The sequence below is a fragment of the Podarcis gaigeae genome, assembly GCF_964106915.1.
Source record: "Podarcis gaigeae genome assembly, chromosome: 3".
Lineage (NCBI taxonomy): Eukaryota > Metazoa > Chordata > Lepidosauria > Squamata > Lacertidae > Podarcis > Podarcis gaigeae.
The window spans coordinates 64,501,472-64,520,973 of record NC_139680.1 but is presented as its reverse complement, the minus strand read 5'-3'; the positions used below and the strand labels follow the sequence as shown (position 1 = coordinate 64,520,973).

Genomic DNA, 19,502 nt, shown 5'->3' with positions numbered 1-19,502 from the left:
ACAGACATTTCCCCTTACTTTTTAGGAGGGAAAAAGTGAGTCTTATAGAGCAAAAAATACAGTAACTTGATTTTCAAATGGCACTTTTAAATTTGAAGTACAGATATTTTTATCCTCTAAAAATGCTGAAAAGTTTATATGCATAAATACTGATTGGTTATTCATGTCATAAAGTGTGTTTAGTACAGTTCCAGATCCTACAATGTTAATGATTATGTGCTATGTAAATGAAAAGTTTGTTTTGTCATTCAGTTGCTACTTCCTAACTTCAGCAACATTCCCCTCTTATTTACAATACAAGAATCTGGTAAATGTGTATGGCAATAAAAATGCAGCATTTTGTTGGCTTTTTAACTGGCGCATACACAAGTATTCTTCACTGAGTTACCTTACCTAGAAAATACCACAATCCAGTGCAGAAATGGGAAGGAGCTAGTTGGGCTGTGTGTTAAAAACTGTTTTAGCATGTTCAAAAACTTTGGGGCAAAGAAAGAAACCCAACCAGGTATCAAAGCCTTAAGGCTACTTACCATGTTGCTTGTAGAAGATGTATTATTAACATTATGTCTTAAGGCATATGCAAATACAACCAAGAAATGAGAACGTATCTATCACAGAGAGAATACTGACATGTAAGTTACAAATAGTAACATATTTTAAGTCACAGGTCCATGCAATGTGCAACCCAATGCACTCATATCTCAAATTACAAATCATGTACATGCAGCAAGGCAGCTGGATCATGTCTAGGGGCACATGAGTAGCCTAGAGCCAATCTCATGATCGACTACTATTTAGATGCAGTCTTCATATATTACATAATAGTCTAAAAGCTGCATTCCCAAATGTCACAGTAAATGTAGGTAAAGGTAAAGGGACCCCTGACCATTAGGTCCAGTCGTGGCCGACTCTGGGGTTGCGGCGCTCATCTCGCTTTATTGGCCGAGGGAGCCGGCGTACAGCTTCCAGGTCATGCGGCCAGGATGACTAAGCCGCTTCTGGCAAACCAGAGCAGCGCACAGAAACACTGTTTACCTTCCCACCGGAGCGGTACCAATTTATCTACTTGCACTTTTGAGGTGCTTTCGAACTGCTAGGTTGGCAGGAGCAGGGGCCGAGCAACGGGAGCTCACCCTGTCGCGGGGATTCAAACTGCTAACCTTCTGATCGGCAAGTACTAGGCTCTGTGGTTTAACCCACAGCACCACTCGTGTCCCTCACAGTAAATGTATATACATACAAACTACACAGAGATTTGTGAATATGTGTTTTATTGAAAAAAGGAATATGAAAAACAGGGCCTACAATAGGTCTACTTTCCTTAAAGACCTGCATTTACATCAAGTGAATGCAGGTTGTACTAGGCATGGTGCAATGCATTAACACAGAACAAACAATTGTGTGCTCTAAATCAGGAGAGGGTAATCTGTGCCCCTACAGATATCTACAAAATCTAGTGCAGCTGATCTCAGTGAGGTGCAGCTGATCCCAGTGAGATACAGCACTGTCAACAAGTCCCATTTACAAAGGAATTATTGGAAATTCACTTTAAGCTCCTGATGGTTTCTCTGATGCAACCATGTCCTTCATGATCTTAGGTGTGAGGCAGGTGGGCATGATTTTCAGAGAAAGTCTTCACAGGCCAATTCAGGACCCATGTGGTCCACAAATTCTCCATTCCTGAATGATATAATGGATTCCAGCATGCAGCTACCAGTAACCCATTTCTACTTATACTTGGTGGTCCCAGGCACCTGTCTCTACCCACTACTGCTTCCCTAGCTTCACTTTGGCCTGCTACAGATTCAGGCCCCCTGTCATCTCTACCTGCCATTCCTAAGCAAATGCGCCACAGACAAGAAGAAATAGTCCTCCCCAATTGCAGTTGTAGCACTAAACTACAATAAGTAACTTTTCAGAGGCTCTTTAACATGCAACTTCTACATGCAGCTAATCAGAGGTCTTTGGCCACAGGTAAAAATTATCCCATTCATTGGGGGTCTAAAGAACATTGTAACTACGGGATCTATTTCATTGACCAGATTGAGCCTCTCAGCACCGTATCTGCAACGTAGAAAGAATAATGATACTGTCTCAGCTACCTTACAGGGATGTTGTAAGTTATACTGAGAAAGTATGTGAAGCAATCAAGTGCTTTGAAGACATGAAATGTGAGATATCAGCACAACACATTATTTTCAAATATTAGAAATAATAGAGCCAAAGAATACTGTAGATGTTGATACATTTAAGCTGATCTATGAAATTGTTATATCCCCTTGCCAGGGAGCTACGTTTAAGCGAAATACTCCTTGTTTTATCCAGCAGACCACACATAACTGTAAACTCTGCACAAGTGGAGTAAGGGTTGTCTTATAGTGTGAGTTCATTTCTCCTATATGAAGCTATAGAGGACCAAAACTGCAAAAGTCACAATCTTTCTCTAATTTTCTGGATACTGCCCAGTTGCTTTATCACTATCATATATAAGGAAATCGGTGGAAAAAGCATTCATTTGAAAGTCACAAACTTGAAATTGCAAAGAACTTTATATTCTCTAACCATAACAGCGAGATGTCATCAAGGAAGCAACCAGTTTATCTCTACAGCGAGAATTTCCGAGACCACAGTAATAAATTTTGTTTCAATAGAAGGACTGCATTTCTGTTTTTAAATAAACAAACTTTCAGGGACAGTTTGCTTCTTGTGGCTTTGTTTTAAACATACTTACTTAAAATATAAAATAAAATCAGCCTTACACCAGATTTATTTGCAGAGGACAGAAATTCACACACTGTCTTTGCCAATTATATTATACTTCCAGTCCACTGAATGTGGTTTGCTGCTGCTGCTGTCAGAAGTTACTTACTGACAAAACCAATCTATGCAATGATATCATGGAACACAAGAAAAGACTTTGTTCCATAGCCACTGTATTTTTAAATGCCATTATACATGATTCCCTATTCCTACTAGGAATAGTCATAAAACTATCCTGATAACTACTCTGGCTAATTTTCAAGTCTTTCCTCTGACAACTTCTAAAAATTAGAAGGTTAGGTTTTTGCATGTGTGTGCACATGCAACTATTATTTTGCATTAAATTCTGACACACATTTGACAACCAGCATGGCTCCTACCTGACACCTCATTTGATCAACAGCTTTCATAATATGAAATGGCCAGCATTTCCAATAGCATATCTCCATTGGGTGCACCATTGTTTTATAGGCTGACACTATGATTTGCCCCTCCCTTAAAAAATTGTATTTCCAGATGCATTCATTTATCCATTTGCATTTAGAACTGTTTTTGCAGCAAGTTGGCCAGTCATCATCCACTATACTGTCCATGATGACTGTGAAAAATATTTTTGTGAGCTAAAAGGCTAAGAGAAGCTTACACTATTATTGCATTACAGAGACCAGATTACAGATACCAATTTCACCTGTCATCCATATAAACCAATTTTGCAGTGAAAATAAATTAGTTTGAAGTTTCTGCATAACCCAGTTCTGATAATCAGGAAACCCTATTATGCTGTTGTCTACTTCTCTTGCAAAAGCATGATTTTCAAAAAGGCAAAGAATTCAAGGCAATTACTGAACTCAGTGGAAAACTTGCAGGTGTTGGCATTTGTCTTAAAAATCATTAAAGCACGTATCAGCTATTACTAGTCTCAGTGTCTCCTCGGACATTTAACATTGACCTCTTCCCTCACAAAAGGTGGATTATAACACTTTAGCTATGTACACTTCCTTGGGAATAAGAGTTACTGGATTTAGCATCACTTCTGAGTGAGCATGGATAGGATGTACTGCAAGTTCCAGGAGCAGCTGAAAATCCACAGTACAACTTTGTGTTTTAGAGGAGTCCTTCAGAATGCCAAATAAGTTTGTCCTACAATATATTTTTCCTTGATTTCATTAATTAGTTTCAAACTTCAATAAATGTTTGGATCCTGCACCCTTACCATCGCACGGAATTTTAAAAAATAATAATCTTGCAGGCTTTTACCAGACACATTTCCCACCACCAAGAACTAAATAGAAACAAGAAATGCATCACCATTAACTGTCACCTTGTTTCACAAGTATTCCAAGAAGCACTAAAGCAAAAAGTCATCTAAGCAGTATAATAAGACCTACACACATACAGTACTAAACAACGCTTCTCTCAAGTTCTGTCACCAAACTTCACAGTAGAAAACTTCTAGCCTGCTTTAAAACACTACAACTCCACCCCCATTCATCATGCCCACAGATTTTCCAGCAGCTTGAGAACAAGGGTAATACAAATCCCACTTTCAAACTCCAAACAAACTTCCAACATGCAAACTCAAGTCAGTGAGTAAGCAAAAAATGTTCTAGTTAACTCTTTGCAAAATGTGTGATTTGTGATATTAGAGTGAAAAAGCGCAAGAGAACTCCTTTAAAATGAAAAGACATACAGCCAGAGCTGGTCCAAAACATTTTGAGACAAACCACACCATGGCACCCTCCACAGCCTCTTTAGTGAGATGGAGGTGATGCTGTAGAATAATTTTTGCTTTGTCTGAAAAAAATTACAAAAGCAAACTTCTAAATATGACTCCACTACACACCATTCTAGAGCCCCCCCCCATGAACCCTCGAACTTTCAAGATGTTAACAAGCTTTTTGCATTCCAATTCTGATACCAAGCATCATTGTGTTGCCCCGCCCCACCCCACCTGTCCAATGCACATGTAACACACTCGAGATATCAGGTTCAAATCACACCTCCCTGTAAAATTCACATGGTCACCTTGAGTCAATTACAACCTCTCACCCTAACCAACTCGTGGGATTGTTGTAAGGAAAAAGTGTGCAGGGGAAGGAAAGTTCAAAACAAGTCCTCCTGCCCTAGAATGCAAAATGGACACCTTTGCATTGCATGGTGCCTTGCAGTATGCACACATAATTATACAGTGTGTACACACAGATATAAAATGTATCCAATATCCAATTATGAGATTAAATTTACAGAGACCCTGTGACAGCAACCCTATGCACACTTACCTGAACATATGTCTGAGTAAGCATGCAAAAGTTTCTGCTGTGAATCCTAAACTGCCATGAAGCAACTTTTGGATACTAATGAATTTACCAATTTTTATATTAGTTGAGATAGTACTCAACTACTGTGTGTAACAGTAATCAAGTCAAGAGTACATTCCTAAGACTCTCTACTCAGAAGTAAGCTGTAGTGAATTTAATTAGACTCACTCATAAGTAACTTAAGTATAGGATTGTAGCCTCAAGCTACAGCTCTATGCATACTTACATGGCAGTAAACCTCAATTAGCAGAGTTGTCATTTACTAAATAAACATGGATGGGATGGGTTGGGTTTCTCATTATGAAATGAGAGATCTGTCCCCTCTCCTAACACAATTCAAATAAGGAACCGCTCTTTAAACTACATATGGCACTTAACAGGAAAGTCTCTCAGTCATGCTCTCCGTTCAACATGGAGATTACGACAATGGACTGTATGTTCATTTGAATGGTAGAACAAAGTTTTTAAATGTTATGTGTACTCACATTTGCCATATAAAGTAAGGTATCATTTATATGAATTCCTGCCTATAGATTTTCCTTTTCTAGCTGTCCAGTCACAACTACACTGTCTGAGATGTTTCAGTTGTATTATTTCCACAGCCTGCCTGCCACTTTCACCCAATAGGCTGGGGTGAAGCATGAACAATAACCAGGGAATCTCTTCCCCAAACGAAGTTGTCAGTTTACTTTGCATGTTCAGCATTAAAGCGCGGGCCCTCTTCTCCCTCGTCTATCTACCACTACAAGTCAACCTCCATTATATCCTGGGGGGGCGGGACCGGGGGGCCGGAACAAGGAAGTAAAAGACCAGAAGACACACGTGTTTTTGTCGTCTTTATCAACTCCCTCCGTTTCTTGCTCATTAGCTGCCAGAAAGGGAGCGTCATTTGTAGCCCTTCTCTCTATAGCCTGTTGCTTCCCTCCCCAGCGCCCCGCCCAGAGACACGGAGCTGAACTCTCCTTTGCTGCTTGAATTTGTTCAGCGGCACTTCTCGCTACTTCAGCTGCACACTTGCACCACCAGCAGCATCAGCGCGACCCTCCCAGCGCATCATGCCTGCCCCCCTTTTACCGGCGCCTCAACCGCCGCTTCCTGCTCCACCCGGGCGGCTGCCGAGGCGCGCTGCTCGACTCGCTCCCGGGCTGCCCCGAAGAGCGCGGGGAGGAAGACGGTGGTCCAGGGCGAGTCAAGGAGCGCGCTTCTGCAGCCACCGGGGTCGTGGAATAGCAGGAGAAGACTGCGGCGCTGGGGGCACCTGTGAGCATGGTGGTGCTGGACAGTGGTGTTGCTGGTGCTCCTGGCGATGCAGCAGGAGGTGGGGGGCACTTTGAAAGCAGATACTTCCTCTCGCCACAAGGACGACAGCAGGGCAGCAGCCGCTGAACAGATTCAAACCATCGAGGCGGCACCGATGGCTCGTTATTCGCCGCTACTTGGGGGTAGACGGGAGGCTCTGTCCAGCTGGCTACTATTGCCACTTGTTACGGCGGGCGCCCAGCGGTGAACAGCAGGCGCGTCGCGGGTATGTGGCAACGGCAGTACAGCCGCGCTCCCGCAACTTGCCGCCTGGGGCAACCGCCTTCTCTTGCCTAAAGAGCCGGCCGGCCCTGGGTGCAACTGCAGCAGGGCGCTTACCTTGTTGGAGTAGGGGGGTTTGCTGAGGTTGATCCCATCCCGGATGAGTTTGTCCCTGATCATGATTTTCAGTTTGAGCTTGGGGTAGGTCATCAGCTCCAGGCTGCGGGTCCCCACTTTCCTAGGGAGCCCCTTCTTGTTCCCCTGAGGATGGCGGGGTTTAGGAAGTGGCTCCTTCCAAGCCTTGGCCTCGTACTGCTCCACTAGGTGGCTGGTATAGATCTCTGGCGAAGGCGAGCTGGGCTGGGGCGGCTGAGGCTCCAGGGTGAAGTAAAGCCCGGCGGTGGTCTCGTCTTCCTCCCTCAGCCTTTGCACGGCTTCGTGAAGCCGGCGCCTGTGCTGTGGCAGCGAGACCCCGATGGCGTCCAGGTCCGGGTCCCCGATCTGCTTGCACACCTCCAGGTCGTCATAGCCGTTATCCACAAAGGACTCCGCGTACTGAGAGAGCTTCAGGGTCTTCAGCCACTCGTAGACTATGTTGGCGCACATGATGGATGGAGGCTGGAAGGAGAAATCAGCAACAAACTGCAACTTCGCAGGACTCCAGCAGCTCCCTTGGCGGAAAAATAAACCCCCAGGGAAAAAAATCCAGATGCAACAGACATCCGTGGCGAGAAAACAGCGAAGCCCTCGGTCAGCAAAACACCATCCCCGGGGAGAGACGAAACGTTAAATCCCAAAGCAGCAGCAGCAGCAGCAGCCCTGAGGCGACTCGCCTGCTAAGCCCACCTTCTGGCTGCAGTCGCTCTCCTCCAAGCCACCAAACCTGGAAACCTCTGGCTCTCAGAAGGGCTCCCTTGAGCGGGCCCCCATCCCCCAGAGCTCTTTGCCCGGTCCCATCTCCAGAGCGCGCGCCAGTGACTGCCTCTCTGCCCGTCTCTCGTGTCGCTGCCTCCCCTTGGGTTGGCTTTTGTTTTCCCCTCCTGTGGCTTTTATGGCTTTGGCAGTTCCTTTCCCCTCGTCAGTCTCACCTGCCTCTGCCCCTCTGCCCGGAACGACGCCGTGGACTGGCTGACGAGGTTGGGTGCGCGCCTGGATTTTAATCTCGCCCCGTGTGAAGGTGGGGAGGGAGGACCCCAGCACGCTCTCCCGGCGCGTGCGGCAGCCTCGCCGCCTTCTGTGCCTTCGCGTCAGCCGGAGGGGGAAAACAGAACACGCTGCCCTCAGCCCTCGTCCTCCGGCTCGCAGGTCCACCCAGCCCGCCACACTTCGCCAAGCCTCTGACGAGTCATCCGCCCTGCTTCTCCCTCAGGGAAAGAAGGCGGCGAGCAACTGACATTCGCGGTACCTCACCGAGTGAAGCCCAGAAATTCAACAGTTTCCCAGGCTCCCGCCTTTCCTACGTTTAATAATGTCTCACCTGAAGCCTTGGGAGAGGGAGGAAGGCGTTTTCCTCAGCGGCGACAAGTCTCATTCTTAAGTATTTGAAAAAAGTATGCTTAAGACTGCCACTTTTATTTTGAAGGAAGAGCAGCCAATCAGCAGCTGTTGCTCGTGAGGAGAGGAACCGTAAACAGCTGTTTCTCTCCCCTTTTCCCTGCCTTGTAGCAGCAGCTAGGAAAGAATGGCGGGAAGCACCCCTCAGACCTCCCCGGCGGGGCTTCTCGCTCTGCGCTCTGGCTGCTCATGGGGTCGGAGGGAGGGGCAAGGGTGGGAAAGCAGGCAGCTGCTCCCGCTCCTAATTCCTTTCACCTGCCCACCTTTTCATGGCGGATTGACCCCACAGGGCTGCAGAGGGTAACCAGAAGCAGCCACCTCTGTCCACTCTCTTCAGGTGGTGCACTACAGGCGATGGCCGTGGTCAGCTGCCTGAGACAAAGGGCAAAATGGAGTTCCCAAGAAGAGTGTCTGCTGCATATTCACTTCAAGGCAAAGACAGCGTTTTCTGCCAAAGGCAAACTATGTAGTACACAGTCTACCAGCACTCCTGAGCACCTGTCACCTGAGGTAGCCGCTTCATTCTGTATAGTGCTAGGGCCAACCCTGCAGGACAAGCCGCTTCTTTCTCACTATCACCTTTGAGAGGCACCATTGTGGGAATTGGGGCTGACTGTGCCCAATCCTCCCCACCATACCGCCCAGTGAAAGAGTGAACAGAAGAAGTGAACAGGCAGAGATCATGGCCTGCCTCCTGCCCTGCCCAAGTAGCAGCCTCCTCCTTTTGCTGGCTAGGCTCCAGATGACTCCACAGGGTGAAACCTTTCTGTACTATTCAAAGAGAAAGGATGTGTGAGTGAGGAGAGCAAGCGGCAACCATCCTCTTTGATAGAGCTGGTAAAGATGTTGGAGAACCCTCAAATGTTTCTCCAATGCTGCAGGCCTTCAATATACATGCCACTAAGTAGAATAATAGCATAATTATTATGGCTATTATTATAATTATTAATATGGCTAGGTTGGGATGGCATGGGGATGAGGGACCAACTCCCTTCTCTTGCGGGGGCCCAATTAGCGCCATTGCCTTCCGTTAAGAGTTTGGGTGTAATCCTTGACGCCTCCCTTTCCATGGAGGCGCAGGTTACAGCAACAGCCAAGGCGACATTTTTCCACCTTCGCCGCATCAAGCAGTTGGTCCCTTACCTTTCCCACCCCGACTTGGCCACAGTGATCCATGCGACGGTCATCTCCAGGCTTGACTACTGTAATTCGCTCTACGCGGGGCTGCCCTTGAAGCTGTCCCAGAAACTCCAGCGGGTACAGAATGCTGCAGCGAGGCTCCTCACGGGGTCTCTGCCATGGGAGCATATTCACCCAGTGCTTTTCCAGCTGCACTGGCTCCCGGTGGAGTACAGGGTCAGATTTAAGGTGCTGCTTTTGACCTTTAAAGCCCTTCACGGCCTAGGACCCTCGTACCTACGGGACCGCCTCTCCTGGTATGCCCCACGGAGAGCCTCAAGGTCCATAAATAACAACACCCTAGTGGTCCCAGGCCCTAAAGAAGTTAGATTGGCTTCAACCAGAGCCAGGGCCTTTTCAACTCTGGCTCCGGCCTGGTGGAACGCTCTGCCTCATGAGACCAGGGCCCTGCAAGATCTGATTTCTTTCCGCAGGGCCTGTAAGACAGAGTTGTTCCGCCTGGCCTTTGGCTTGGAGCCAATTTGATTCCCTCCCCCCCCCCCTCTTTTCTTTTCCTTCTCCTCCTGCGATGAGGCTACATTTTAATATTTTAATGTTCCATTATTTTAATGCTGTATTTTATTTTTGTTTTTAAGTTGTAATCATTCTTCTTGTTTTTATTATTGTTTGTAAGCCGCTCTGAGCCCGGCCTTGGCTGGGGAGGGCGGGGTATAAATAAAAAAATATTATTATTATTATTATTATTATTATTATTATTATTATTATTATTATTATTACCACACCACCCCACTCACCATCCCCCTCCTCCTCTTCCCCTTCTTCCTAATTGTTTAAACCAATTCATGAACCAAGAAATTATATATTGACCACTAATAATGAAACATATGTTGTGGATATTATTCCACATTTATTGTGCTATTTTTGTGATATACAAATGGCATGAGAAAACTTGGTATACTTATTTGTACTGTATAACATTATTCTTGTTTATAAAACCCAATTACACATACACACACATGCCAAGGCTGCATCAAATGGGCCAGCTCAGGACTTCATGGCCTCCATGAGAACCACAGGGTTTTCTCAGTACATCAATGGTCCTACACATGTAGCTGGCTGGGCATACTCTCAACTTGGCCTTCATGTCAGAGCAGATTCATAATACTGTGTTTACTGGCAGGTTCACTGTAATGTAATGGATGGAACATAACCTGGTGAGATTTGGACTAAATGTAGCTACCCTGGTGTGCAAGAGTGGGGAACCCTTTTGGACAGAGATGATTTGGCCACTGCACTCCATACTCTGGTAACTTCCAGATTGGATTATTGCAATGCACTCTATGTCAGATTGCCTTTGATGATTACCCAGAAACTTCAGTTGGTGCAAAATGCAGCAGCCAGAGTATTGTTTGGGATTTCATTTACATCTCATATAACCCATTTTAAAACAGTTGCACTGCTTGACAGTTCATTTCTGGACCCAATTCAAAGTGTTCATGTTAAGTGTTTAAAGCCCAAAATGAACAGAGGCCCCAAATATCTGAAAGACTACCCCATTCCCTACAGACCCTCTTGGGTGCTGAGATAGACAGAGGGAGCCCTCTAAGTAGTATCCCTACCTTCAAAGACTCAGGGGGTCAGGGAATGGGAAAGCACATTCTCTATAGTAGCCCCTAAGCTGCGGAATTACCTCTGCACAGAGGTGAGTCTGGCACCTTTATTACACAGCTTTTGATAAATGCTGAAGGCACACCTCTTTACCCTAGGTTTTGTCACTCAAAATGTATATTCAGTGGTGAAGCGTATGCCTGTGCTACCTGGGGTGGGTGGGATGGGCCCCCAAGAGGGGTGTGCCGCATAGAGTGCCCTCCCCTGCGCCACAGTTCAGGGTAGGAGAGGGGCGGGGAAGCTGCTGCTCTCCTCCTGCTCTCTGCCACTGGATCAGGCCTGACCCAGCAGCGGAGGTTGAACTGCTGAGGCTGGGTGCGTCTCACTGTGGCTGAGGTGGGATGCTCTCTGCCGCTGGGTCAAAAGTGACCTGGCAGCAGAGCTGCTGCCGATGGGTGCAAGGTATGCAGTCCTCCAGGGTTTCAGAAAGGAGTCTCACCCACCGCTACCTGGAGACACCAGGAATTGAAACTGGGATCTTCTGAATGTAAAACATATCTCTATCCACTGAGTTAGAACCCTTCCCAGCCCATCATTGCTGAGTGATCACTCAACCCTTGCACAGTAGCTTGGATTCAATGCATACAGTCCCTACCACTGCACCACCCAGAGGGAGAAAGCAGGTGAAAGGATGATGTGCTTGCCCTCTCCATGACCAAACCTGTGGGAGACTGGCTTAGTGGCAAAGCATCTGCCTTGCATGCAGGTGCCTGGTTCAATCCCTGGCATATTCAGGTAGGGCTAGGAGGGTCCCCTGCCTGAAACCTGGAGAGCTGCTGCCAGTGTAGGCAATACACTGGGCTATATGGACCAATTGTCTGTATAAGGCAGTTTCCTATGTTGCTCTCCATGCTGTACCACCCAGACAGAAAGCAACTGCTTCTGCTTTCTCGCAGGCAGCATCAAAGGTCCAATCCTCATGCCTGTGGCACCCAGAGAGGTGAGCAAGACAGAGGAAGCAGGAGCAACCTCTGTCATTCCGTTTGCAAGCTTCCCTGTCTTCCTCAGAAGTGGTAGAATTCCAACCAGAAAGCCTAGCAGAATCTCTCATACCCTCCTTTCCAGCTTCAGGGCAGAGCAAGGACAGCAAGACAGCTGCTGTTGCAGGAACATCCAGCATTTCCTTCCTGGGCAGCAGAAATTGGGCCAGGGATGGCTGCTGCTGCCTATCTTTGCTTGCATGGCCCCTTTCTTTGGGGTGTGCAGCAGGAAACATTGGTCTAGGGAGGGAGCCACTGGCGTATAACAGCATACCCAGCAGCAGAGAGCAGGAGAGTGAGGCCGCTCTGTCTTGTACCACAGAGGAGAGTGAGAGAGAGAATGAGTAGCTGCTTGTCTTTTATCTCCAAATAGTACCATGGGGCCAGTTCTCAATGTGCAGTCTCCAAATAAGGCAAGAAAATAAGAGGAACTTGCTCTTTCCTGCTCCCTCCAGAAGTAACTGAGTTCTGCTCTTTTCTAGTCTCAATGACAGGGCAAGGGAAGAAATCTAGAGGTATTTATTTACCTCATTCTCACCAGCTGCTGGTGACACTCTTCAGCATGCTTTTCCGATCACATAGTCAAACTTGTGTGCTGTTGAGTCCTCTTGCGGGTGGCGATGGCAGTGATGGAGACAGGGGTGGCCCAAGACATTTTGGCACCTGAGGCGAACCTCAGGTGTTTCCCCTTCCCGCAGGGAAAGAAGGGGTGAATAAAGATCTACACCAGGAACAAGAGTAGGGAATTAAGTTCTACATCAGGACCTGCTGCCCCTGTGGATTCTGCCACCTGAAGCAGTTGCCTCCTCTTGCCTCATGGGTGGACCAGCTCTGGGTCTGGGATGGTGTAAGCTGCAGTCTTAGCATCAGAGTGTGGGCCCATGACTTATTTCTATATACCAGTGGGGGGGGGGGGGAGCAGGCTGTTTCACTTTAAAATGGCAATACAGTGGTACCTCGGGTTAAGTACTTAATTCATTCTGGAGGGCCGTCCTTAACCTGAAACTGTTCTTAACCTGAAGCACCACTTCAGCTAAAGGGGCCTCCCGCTGCTGCCGGAACACAATTTCTGTTCTCATCCTGAAGTAAAGTTCTTTACCTGAGGGACTATTTCTGGGTTAGCGGAGTTTGTAACCTGAAGCGTATGGAACCTGAAGTGTATGTAGCTCGAGGTACCACTGTACTGTCCCAGCCCCAGCACTAGATTCGATGCCCATTATTTCTGTTTCAGGGAACAGCACATCCAGCACAGAAAAGCAGGGGTTACATCCCCTCTCTTTACCAGCTTTGAGGTATGCTCAACCCTTTATTCGCCCTCTCTGACTCACCTGCCCACCTTCCCGGCCCCTTTCCCTCTCCTGTAATTCTCTCCCACTCCCTGCCTACCAGCTCCTTCACACTCCCTTTGCCCAAACAGGCCTTCTCGGAGTAGCAAAGCCAGCGGCGGTTAAGGGGGCGGGACGGGGTCGCGACTGACCTTTTTTTACCAACGGCCACTTCGTGACAGAATTTATGCGGGGCCAAGAGCGCCCAGACTTCGCAGGGAGGGAGGGGGGTGTCCTCCGTTGTCCCCCACCCCCGAGTTTTCCCAAGTGCCGCTGCCTTCGCTCTCTGAGAAATTATTTCCTCTTCCCTTGCCTCTGCCTTCTTAGGAGAAACATATTGGGTCCACGTGACGTAGAACAGCCGCGTTTCGCCTCGCGCTCCAGTTTGGTTGGGGTGTAGCGGCCGTTGAGGCCCTTCGGGTTTGGCTTCCCTCCCGCCCCCTCTCACGCAGAAAGGCTGGAGGAGAGTCGGGTTCTTGACGTGTAAAGGAAATGCTCGTGGGAGAGGCGGAGACGGGGTCTTGCCTGCGCATACCTAGGTTTAAGAAAGGGAATGGCAAGGGTCAGGAAAGGCCTGTGTCGAAAGAAGAGGGGCAAGAAGCAGCAAGCAGTGGCATCCTTTGCAATCCTCAGCTTCCCTGCAACGTCTTTCCCCCTCAGCTCTGCACCCTCCCAGCGCCGCTTTCTCTCGCTTCTTTTGCCAACCCTGGAGTCACAGTGCCCCCTGACGGTTTCTGCTGAAAAGTGCAGCACTGGCTCTTTAAACCAGTGTCCTTTCACCTTCCCTAAAGGCTTCTTATTGAAATACAGTATATTATGCGTTCCCCATACCCACACGTACGTCCCATAGCAGGGATGCTTCTTTGCTAGAAGCCCGCCATACGTGAATCATTCCATGCGTAGGCGTTGGAACAGATACACTTCCCATTCTTCACACACAGCAGTGCATACACAACTTCCTACATCAAATTGTACTAAGGCATTTAAGTTCAAGGTCCGCTTCTACACATAGCAGCCTACTGCTCCAGGAAATGATACAGTGAACTCCTTCCTCAATAGGAATTCATCAAGAGGCTCTCTTGTGTCCCAGTTTTGCACCTGACTGGAGTGAGACTGGGCTCAAGTTTTGGAAGCTGCTGCCTAGGGTGATTCTCTTGCTGTGCTAGGTGAAGACTATCCTTTTTGGGGAGGCCTACAGCTTGGTTGTTTCTTAATGTCAGTTTGTATTGCTATTTTTATCTGCTTGCTGCCATTCTGCTGCTTGTTTCCCTTTTGATGATTTTTTTTTTTAAAGCATCTGTATTATTGCGAACTTGTGTATGCACTTTTTCTACTGACCATCTTGAACTTTTAAGGTGAACTAGAAGTACATTTTGAAATAATTTGGAAACCTTGACATAATTTAAAACAGTTCACAGAAACTTGTTTGCCTCCTTTCTTGTTGTTTGTTCTTTCTTTCATAGGCTCTTACTCCTTTTAGGTGCAGCTGCACTTTACTGAAGTTGCATTTTTTTTAACGTTGTTGGTTGACCCGAACTAGTTAAAAAGAATAATTGGGACTCTGGTAGGATAAAAATAGATGAGAAAAATGCTATGCATTAGACACTACTTCCACTTCAGCATCTTTAACAATGTATGTCTAGTCTCCAAGGCCTTTGTTTTATCTACTTTGTTTTATCAATGCATTCCATTTCAGTAATGGTGGTAATACTTCAGTGCATCCTAATGGCTTGGGGTTCTTTTGTGTGCATTAAAAAAATTATGGATGACCCAGATGCAGACATCTGGTCCAAGCTGGCAAAAGCAGGAGCAAATCCCATGTGTGCATGTCTACTCAGAAATAAATTTCACTCAGGTGAGATATTCTAGATTACAAAGGTGTGTGCATAGTTATCTGTGTTGCTTCCCAATGTGGTGTAGTGGTTAAGAGCAGTGGACTCCTAATCTTGTCAACCGGGTTCGCTTCCCCGCTCCTCCTCATGCAGCTGCTGGGTGACCTTGGGCTAGTCCAGGGGTCTGCAACCTTTAAGACAAAAAGAGCCACTTGGACCCGTTTCCAAAAAAACAACAACAACTGGGAGCCACAAAAACATTGCAACATTTAAAACAAATATAACACTGTATATATTGTTTCTTGCCTTAATGCTGTATATACAGGATCGTGCAGTCAGCTGTCAATCTCAAGAAAAAAGGACAAATAGCTAATTAAAATATTTAATTTACAACCAGGTAACCAGGTTAATGGGACTTCTGCTCCTGAACCTCAGTGCTCAGTGTCTGCACATCAGGGCTGTAAGACGTCACCTTCATTTTCACACAGGCTTGCAAGCTGTCATCTGTGAGGCGTGATCGGTGTTTGTTTTTAATATAGTTCATGTTGGAGAACACCTGCTCACATACATATGTGGAACCGAAGATCGACAGGACTCCATCGAGTCCAACCCCCTGCCAAGCAGGAAACACCATCAGAGCACTCCTGAGATATGGTTGTCAAGCCTCTGCTTAAAGACCTCCAAAGAAGGAGACTCCACCACACTCCTTGGCAGCAATTCACCGAACTTTCACCAAACTTTCCCCTGCTTAAGTTTAAAAAGGGGCTTCAAGCAACTAAAAAGGGGCTTCAGGCAACTAACTCCACGTGGAATTCCACGCGACCGCGACTTGCTATGCCCAATAATCAATGCCACAAAATGCCACAGAAAATTAACCAGGGCCCCAGTAAACCATAAATCATAATCAGTGCCTGATGCAAATAATAATTAATAATGAGGGCCCAATGTCATCCTCGTCATTATAAAAAGAATCCCTCTCTTCGCGCCGCCCAGCCTCCCAAGAAAAAACCCCCACCTCAAACAGTCACAAAGCACAAATTCCACGCGACCGCAACTTGCTATGCCCAATAATCAATGCCCCAAAATGCCATAGAAAATTAATCAGGGCCCCAGTGTACCATAAATCATAATCAGTGTCTGATGTAAATAATAATTAATAATGAGGCATTCGTCATTATAAAAATACCTTTTTATTATTCATTTGTTTGACCCCTCAGAATTACTCCTCCTCATAGAAATAAAATTAACAAGTTACCTTTTTTTGAGTGTGTGTTCTTCACTCCCCTTCAAAACAGTGACCAGTGTATACGGCCCCTTTCAATGCAGCCTGCTTTCCCCAAGGAAAGAACAATTCACCAAACTTCCCCCTGCTTAAGTTTAAAAAGGGGCTTCAGGCAACTAACTCCTCGCCTCCTCCCCTCGCCTCCTCCCCTCGCCTCCGCCCCTCGCCTCCTCCCCTCGCCTCCACTCCTCGCCTCCTCCCCTCGCCTCCACTCCTCGCCTCCTCCCCTCGCCTCCTCCCCTCCCCTCGCCTCCACCCCTCCCCTCGCCTCCACCCCTCCCCTCCTCCCCTCGCCTCCTCCCCTCGCCTCCTCCCCTCGCCTCCGCCCCTCGCCTCCGCCCCTCGCCTCCTCCCCTCGCCTCCTCCCCTCGCCTCCTCCCCTCGCCTCCACTCCTCGCCTCCTCCCCTCGCCTCCTCCCCTCGCCTCCTCCCCTCGCCTCCTCCCCTCGCCTCCTCCCCTCGCCTCCACTCCTCGCCTCCTCCCCTCGCCTCCTCCCCTCCCCTCGCCTCCACTCCTCGCCTCCTCCCCTCGCCTCCTCCCCTCGCCTCCACTCCTCGCCTCCTCCCCTCGCCTCCACTCCTCGCCTCCTCCCCTCGCCTCCTCCCCTCGCCTCCTCCCCTCGCCTCCGCCCCTCGCTTCCTCCCCTCGCCTCCTCCCCTCGCCTCCGCTCCTCGCCTCCTCCCCTCGCCTCCGCTCCTCGCCTCCTCCCATCGCCTCCTCCCCGGAGCCGCAGCAAAGGCTTTAAAGAGCCATATGCGGCTCTGGAGCCGCAGGTTGCCGACCCCCGGGCTAGTCACACTTCTATGAAGTCTCTCAGCCTCACTCATCTCACAGAGTGTTTGTTGTGGGGGAGGAAGGGAAAGGAGATTGTTAGCTGCTTTGAGATTCCTTAAGGGGACTGAAAGGTGGGATATCAAGTCCAAATTCTTCCTCCTCCACCTCCTCCTCTTCTTCCCTTATGGTCAGTACTGTTACAGAGTGCTGCTTATCTATTGAGTAAACTAAAAATATGTCTTACTTATTTAAAATAAATTGTATGGAAACTTGTTAAGGAAAGCAAACATTTTTATCAGAGGTGGCTTCCAGATGGATGGTTTCTGTTGCCATCCCAGTCATTGCTTTTCCACTGTAAGCTGCAAAAGGAATTGTAATTGATTTTCAACACTATCAAGAGAATGGTGCTTCTTCTATTTTCAACACTATCAGGAGAATGATGGTTTTTCTATTTGTCCACCCCACTATGTTCTGTCCACATCAGTGGGCATGATGTGATTGCTGTGAGTGAGACTATTTGAAGCTCAGTACGTATTCACTGTATTGTGGTGTGTGTTACTTTATGGCCCCATTTCTTTCTTTATTTTTAAAATTAGAATAAAATCCTTTTCCAGCTGCACTTAACAAGTGATAAGAGCAGTACCACTGCTTTGAATCCTCTTTAAGAGTTGCTTGTCGGCTGCAGTCTCTATTGAATTTCAGGCCCCAGGATAGCCAAGCTCTGAATGAGCTGTAGTTGGTGTTTTCAGTTTTTCTCTATTTTAGATATGGTAGAATTTTTATTATTGCTGTTTATTTTATGTAATAATTTTTGATCCCAGGACAGGTTACCTCATAGTTAAAAATAAACAATTCTAGCAAATTAAGAACAGATAAAAGCATTAATAAAATTAAACACAATTCAGTCATAGTAATAACAGTTGCAGTAGTGGCTAATATGCCATAAATGATCAGTCAAAGAGGTATTTGCCTTTTACCAAGCATTAGCACCAGATGTTTGTCTAGGGATGGTATTTCACAGCCAAGGTATCATCACAGAGAATGCCCTATTACATGGCACCACCACAGATGATGTTTAGTTCCTCCATTCTGTCTATACCTTCTCCTCAGTAGCATAGAGAGGGGTGAGGCGCTCCAGGCAGCATGGCAGTTGCTGGGCGACATGGGTGTTACAGGGTAGCAGAGCCATTGCCTATCCCTCAAGGAGATATTGCCCAAAAAAGCTGAAACGACTTTGGCCGGTCTCCTAAAAACAGCTCAACAACTTTGGGCAATCTCTTAAAAAAGGTCCGCTGCAGGGTTGCTATGCCACAGCTTCTTCTGGTAACACTATATGCAACTGGGAGATTACAGCCACAGATAATAAACTAAGGCACAGTAGTAGGCTCATCACATGCTGTCAGACAGAAGACAATAATGCCACTATAATACTTTTCCTGCCTGGTTCTCGCCCTAGATAATGGTCACAAGCATGCCACCTGAAGTCCCTGGCTTACAATTCCGTATCTTGACTGATGGCGGGGGAAGCCCTTGTCCCTGTACCAGAGTCTGTGCTTATGCCCAGATGGGCTCTGGACCACACCCACACCCTATCTGTATCCACTTCGCAACTTTATATTGTCTCATAATACACAGCAATGAAGCAATGTAGAGTAAAAGGCATTCTTCACCTGAGCAAATGTTAGTTATTAAATCCCCCTAAGCTGTTTTATATTCTACTTAAACTGAAGACCTGTCAAAACTAAACTGCTCTCTATATTGCTTATGTTTTCCCCCTCAAGTATTTGCAGTGTACACTGCTGTAGATGACTCCACAGTATTGTCTGTGAGTAGAAAAGGTAATTTAAAGGCCAGTGGTTGTAAACACTGAAAGGTGAGAAGGGAAAATATAGTAGCTTTACTCTGTAAGCCAGTTAGGATGATCTTTTAAAAATACAGAGGAAAATATTGCAGTTCTACTACATGGCTGTGGGGGCAACTATGAAATAGAAATCTAGATTTTCAGCAGATTTTTAATAGGCATAGTGCTGTACATTCAAGCACTGTTTACATCTATTAATGAAAATGTCATATAACCTCTATCCTAACGAATTAGATGCTTTTAAATTTCAGAAAAGTGTGTGGCATAATTTGACAACACTATCTAATTAACACCAGTTGCATAATGGAACTCTGAAGACATATGAAAAGCGAAAGGGGTTAAAGAGTGAGTGACATCCACAGGAGAATTTTCATGAGCTACATAAGGTATGATGACAGACGAACAAGTTTTATTGTCAGAGAGCTAGGGGGATAGTGATGTTTGGGTTGTAAGAGATACCAACCTGTAATAGCAATTTAGATAAAT

The 19,502-nt window shown here is 46.8% G+C and overlaps 1 protein-coding gene and 1 long non-coding RNA gene across 5 annotated transcripts in view; one reads left to right on the top strand and one right to left on the bottom strand.

Annotated features, from left to right (window-relative positions):
- Nucleotides 1-7,981, bottom strand: part of SASH1 (SAM and SH3 domain containing 1) — a 552,112-nt gene extending 544,131 nt beyond the window's left edge. Inside the window, exon 1 of one of the 2 annotated variants that reach the window (XM_083731823.1) lies at nt 6,717-7,981. In XM_083731823.1, coding sequence (XP_083587949.1) covers nt 6,717-7,205 — 489 coding nt within the window. In that variant the 5' untranslated portion in view covers nt 7,206-7,981. The remainder of the gene's footprint in view (nt 1-6,716) is intronic. The other variant, XM_083731825.1, reaches the window with a different exon arrangement.
- A 5,263-nt stretch (nt 7,982-13,244) lies between these two features.
- The window catches only part of LOC310841276, a 32,157-nt gene continuing 25,899 nt past the window's right edge, over nt 13,245-19,502 (top strand). For 2 of the 3 annotated variants that reach the window (XR_014562456.1, XR_014562457.1), the window contains exons 1-2: nt 13,245-13,738; nt 19,268-19,402. This is a non-coding gene — a long non-coding RNA (uncharacterized lncRNA). Of the gene's footprint in view, nt 13,739-14,962; nt 15,122-19,267; nt 19,403-19,502 lie in introns of all 3 variants that reach the window. The other variant, XR_014562458.1, reaches the window with a different exon arrangement.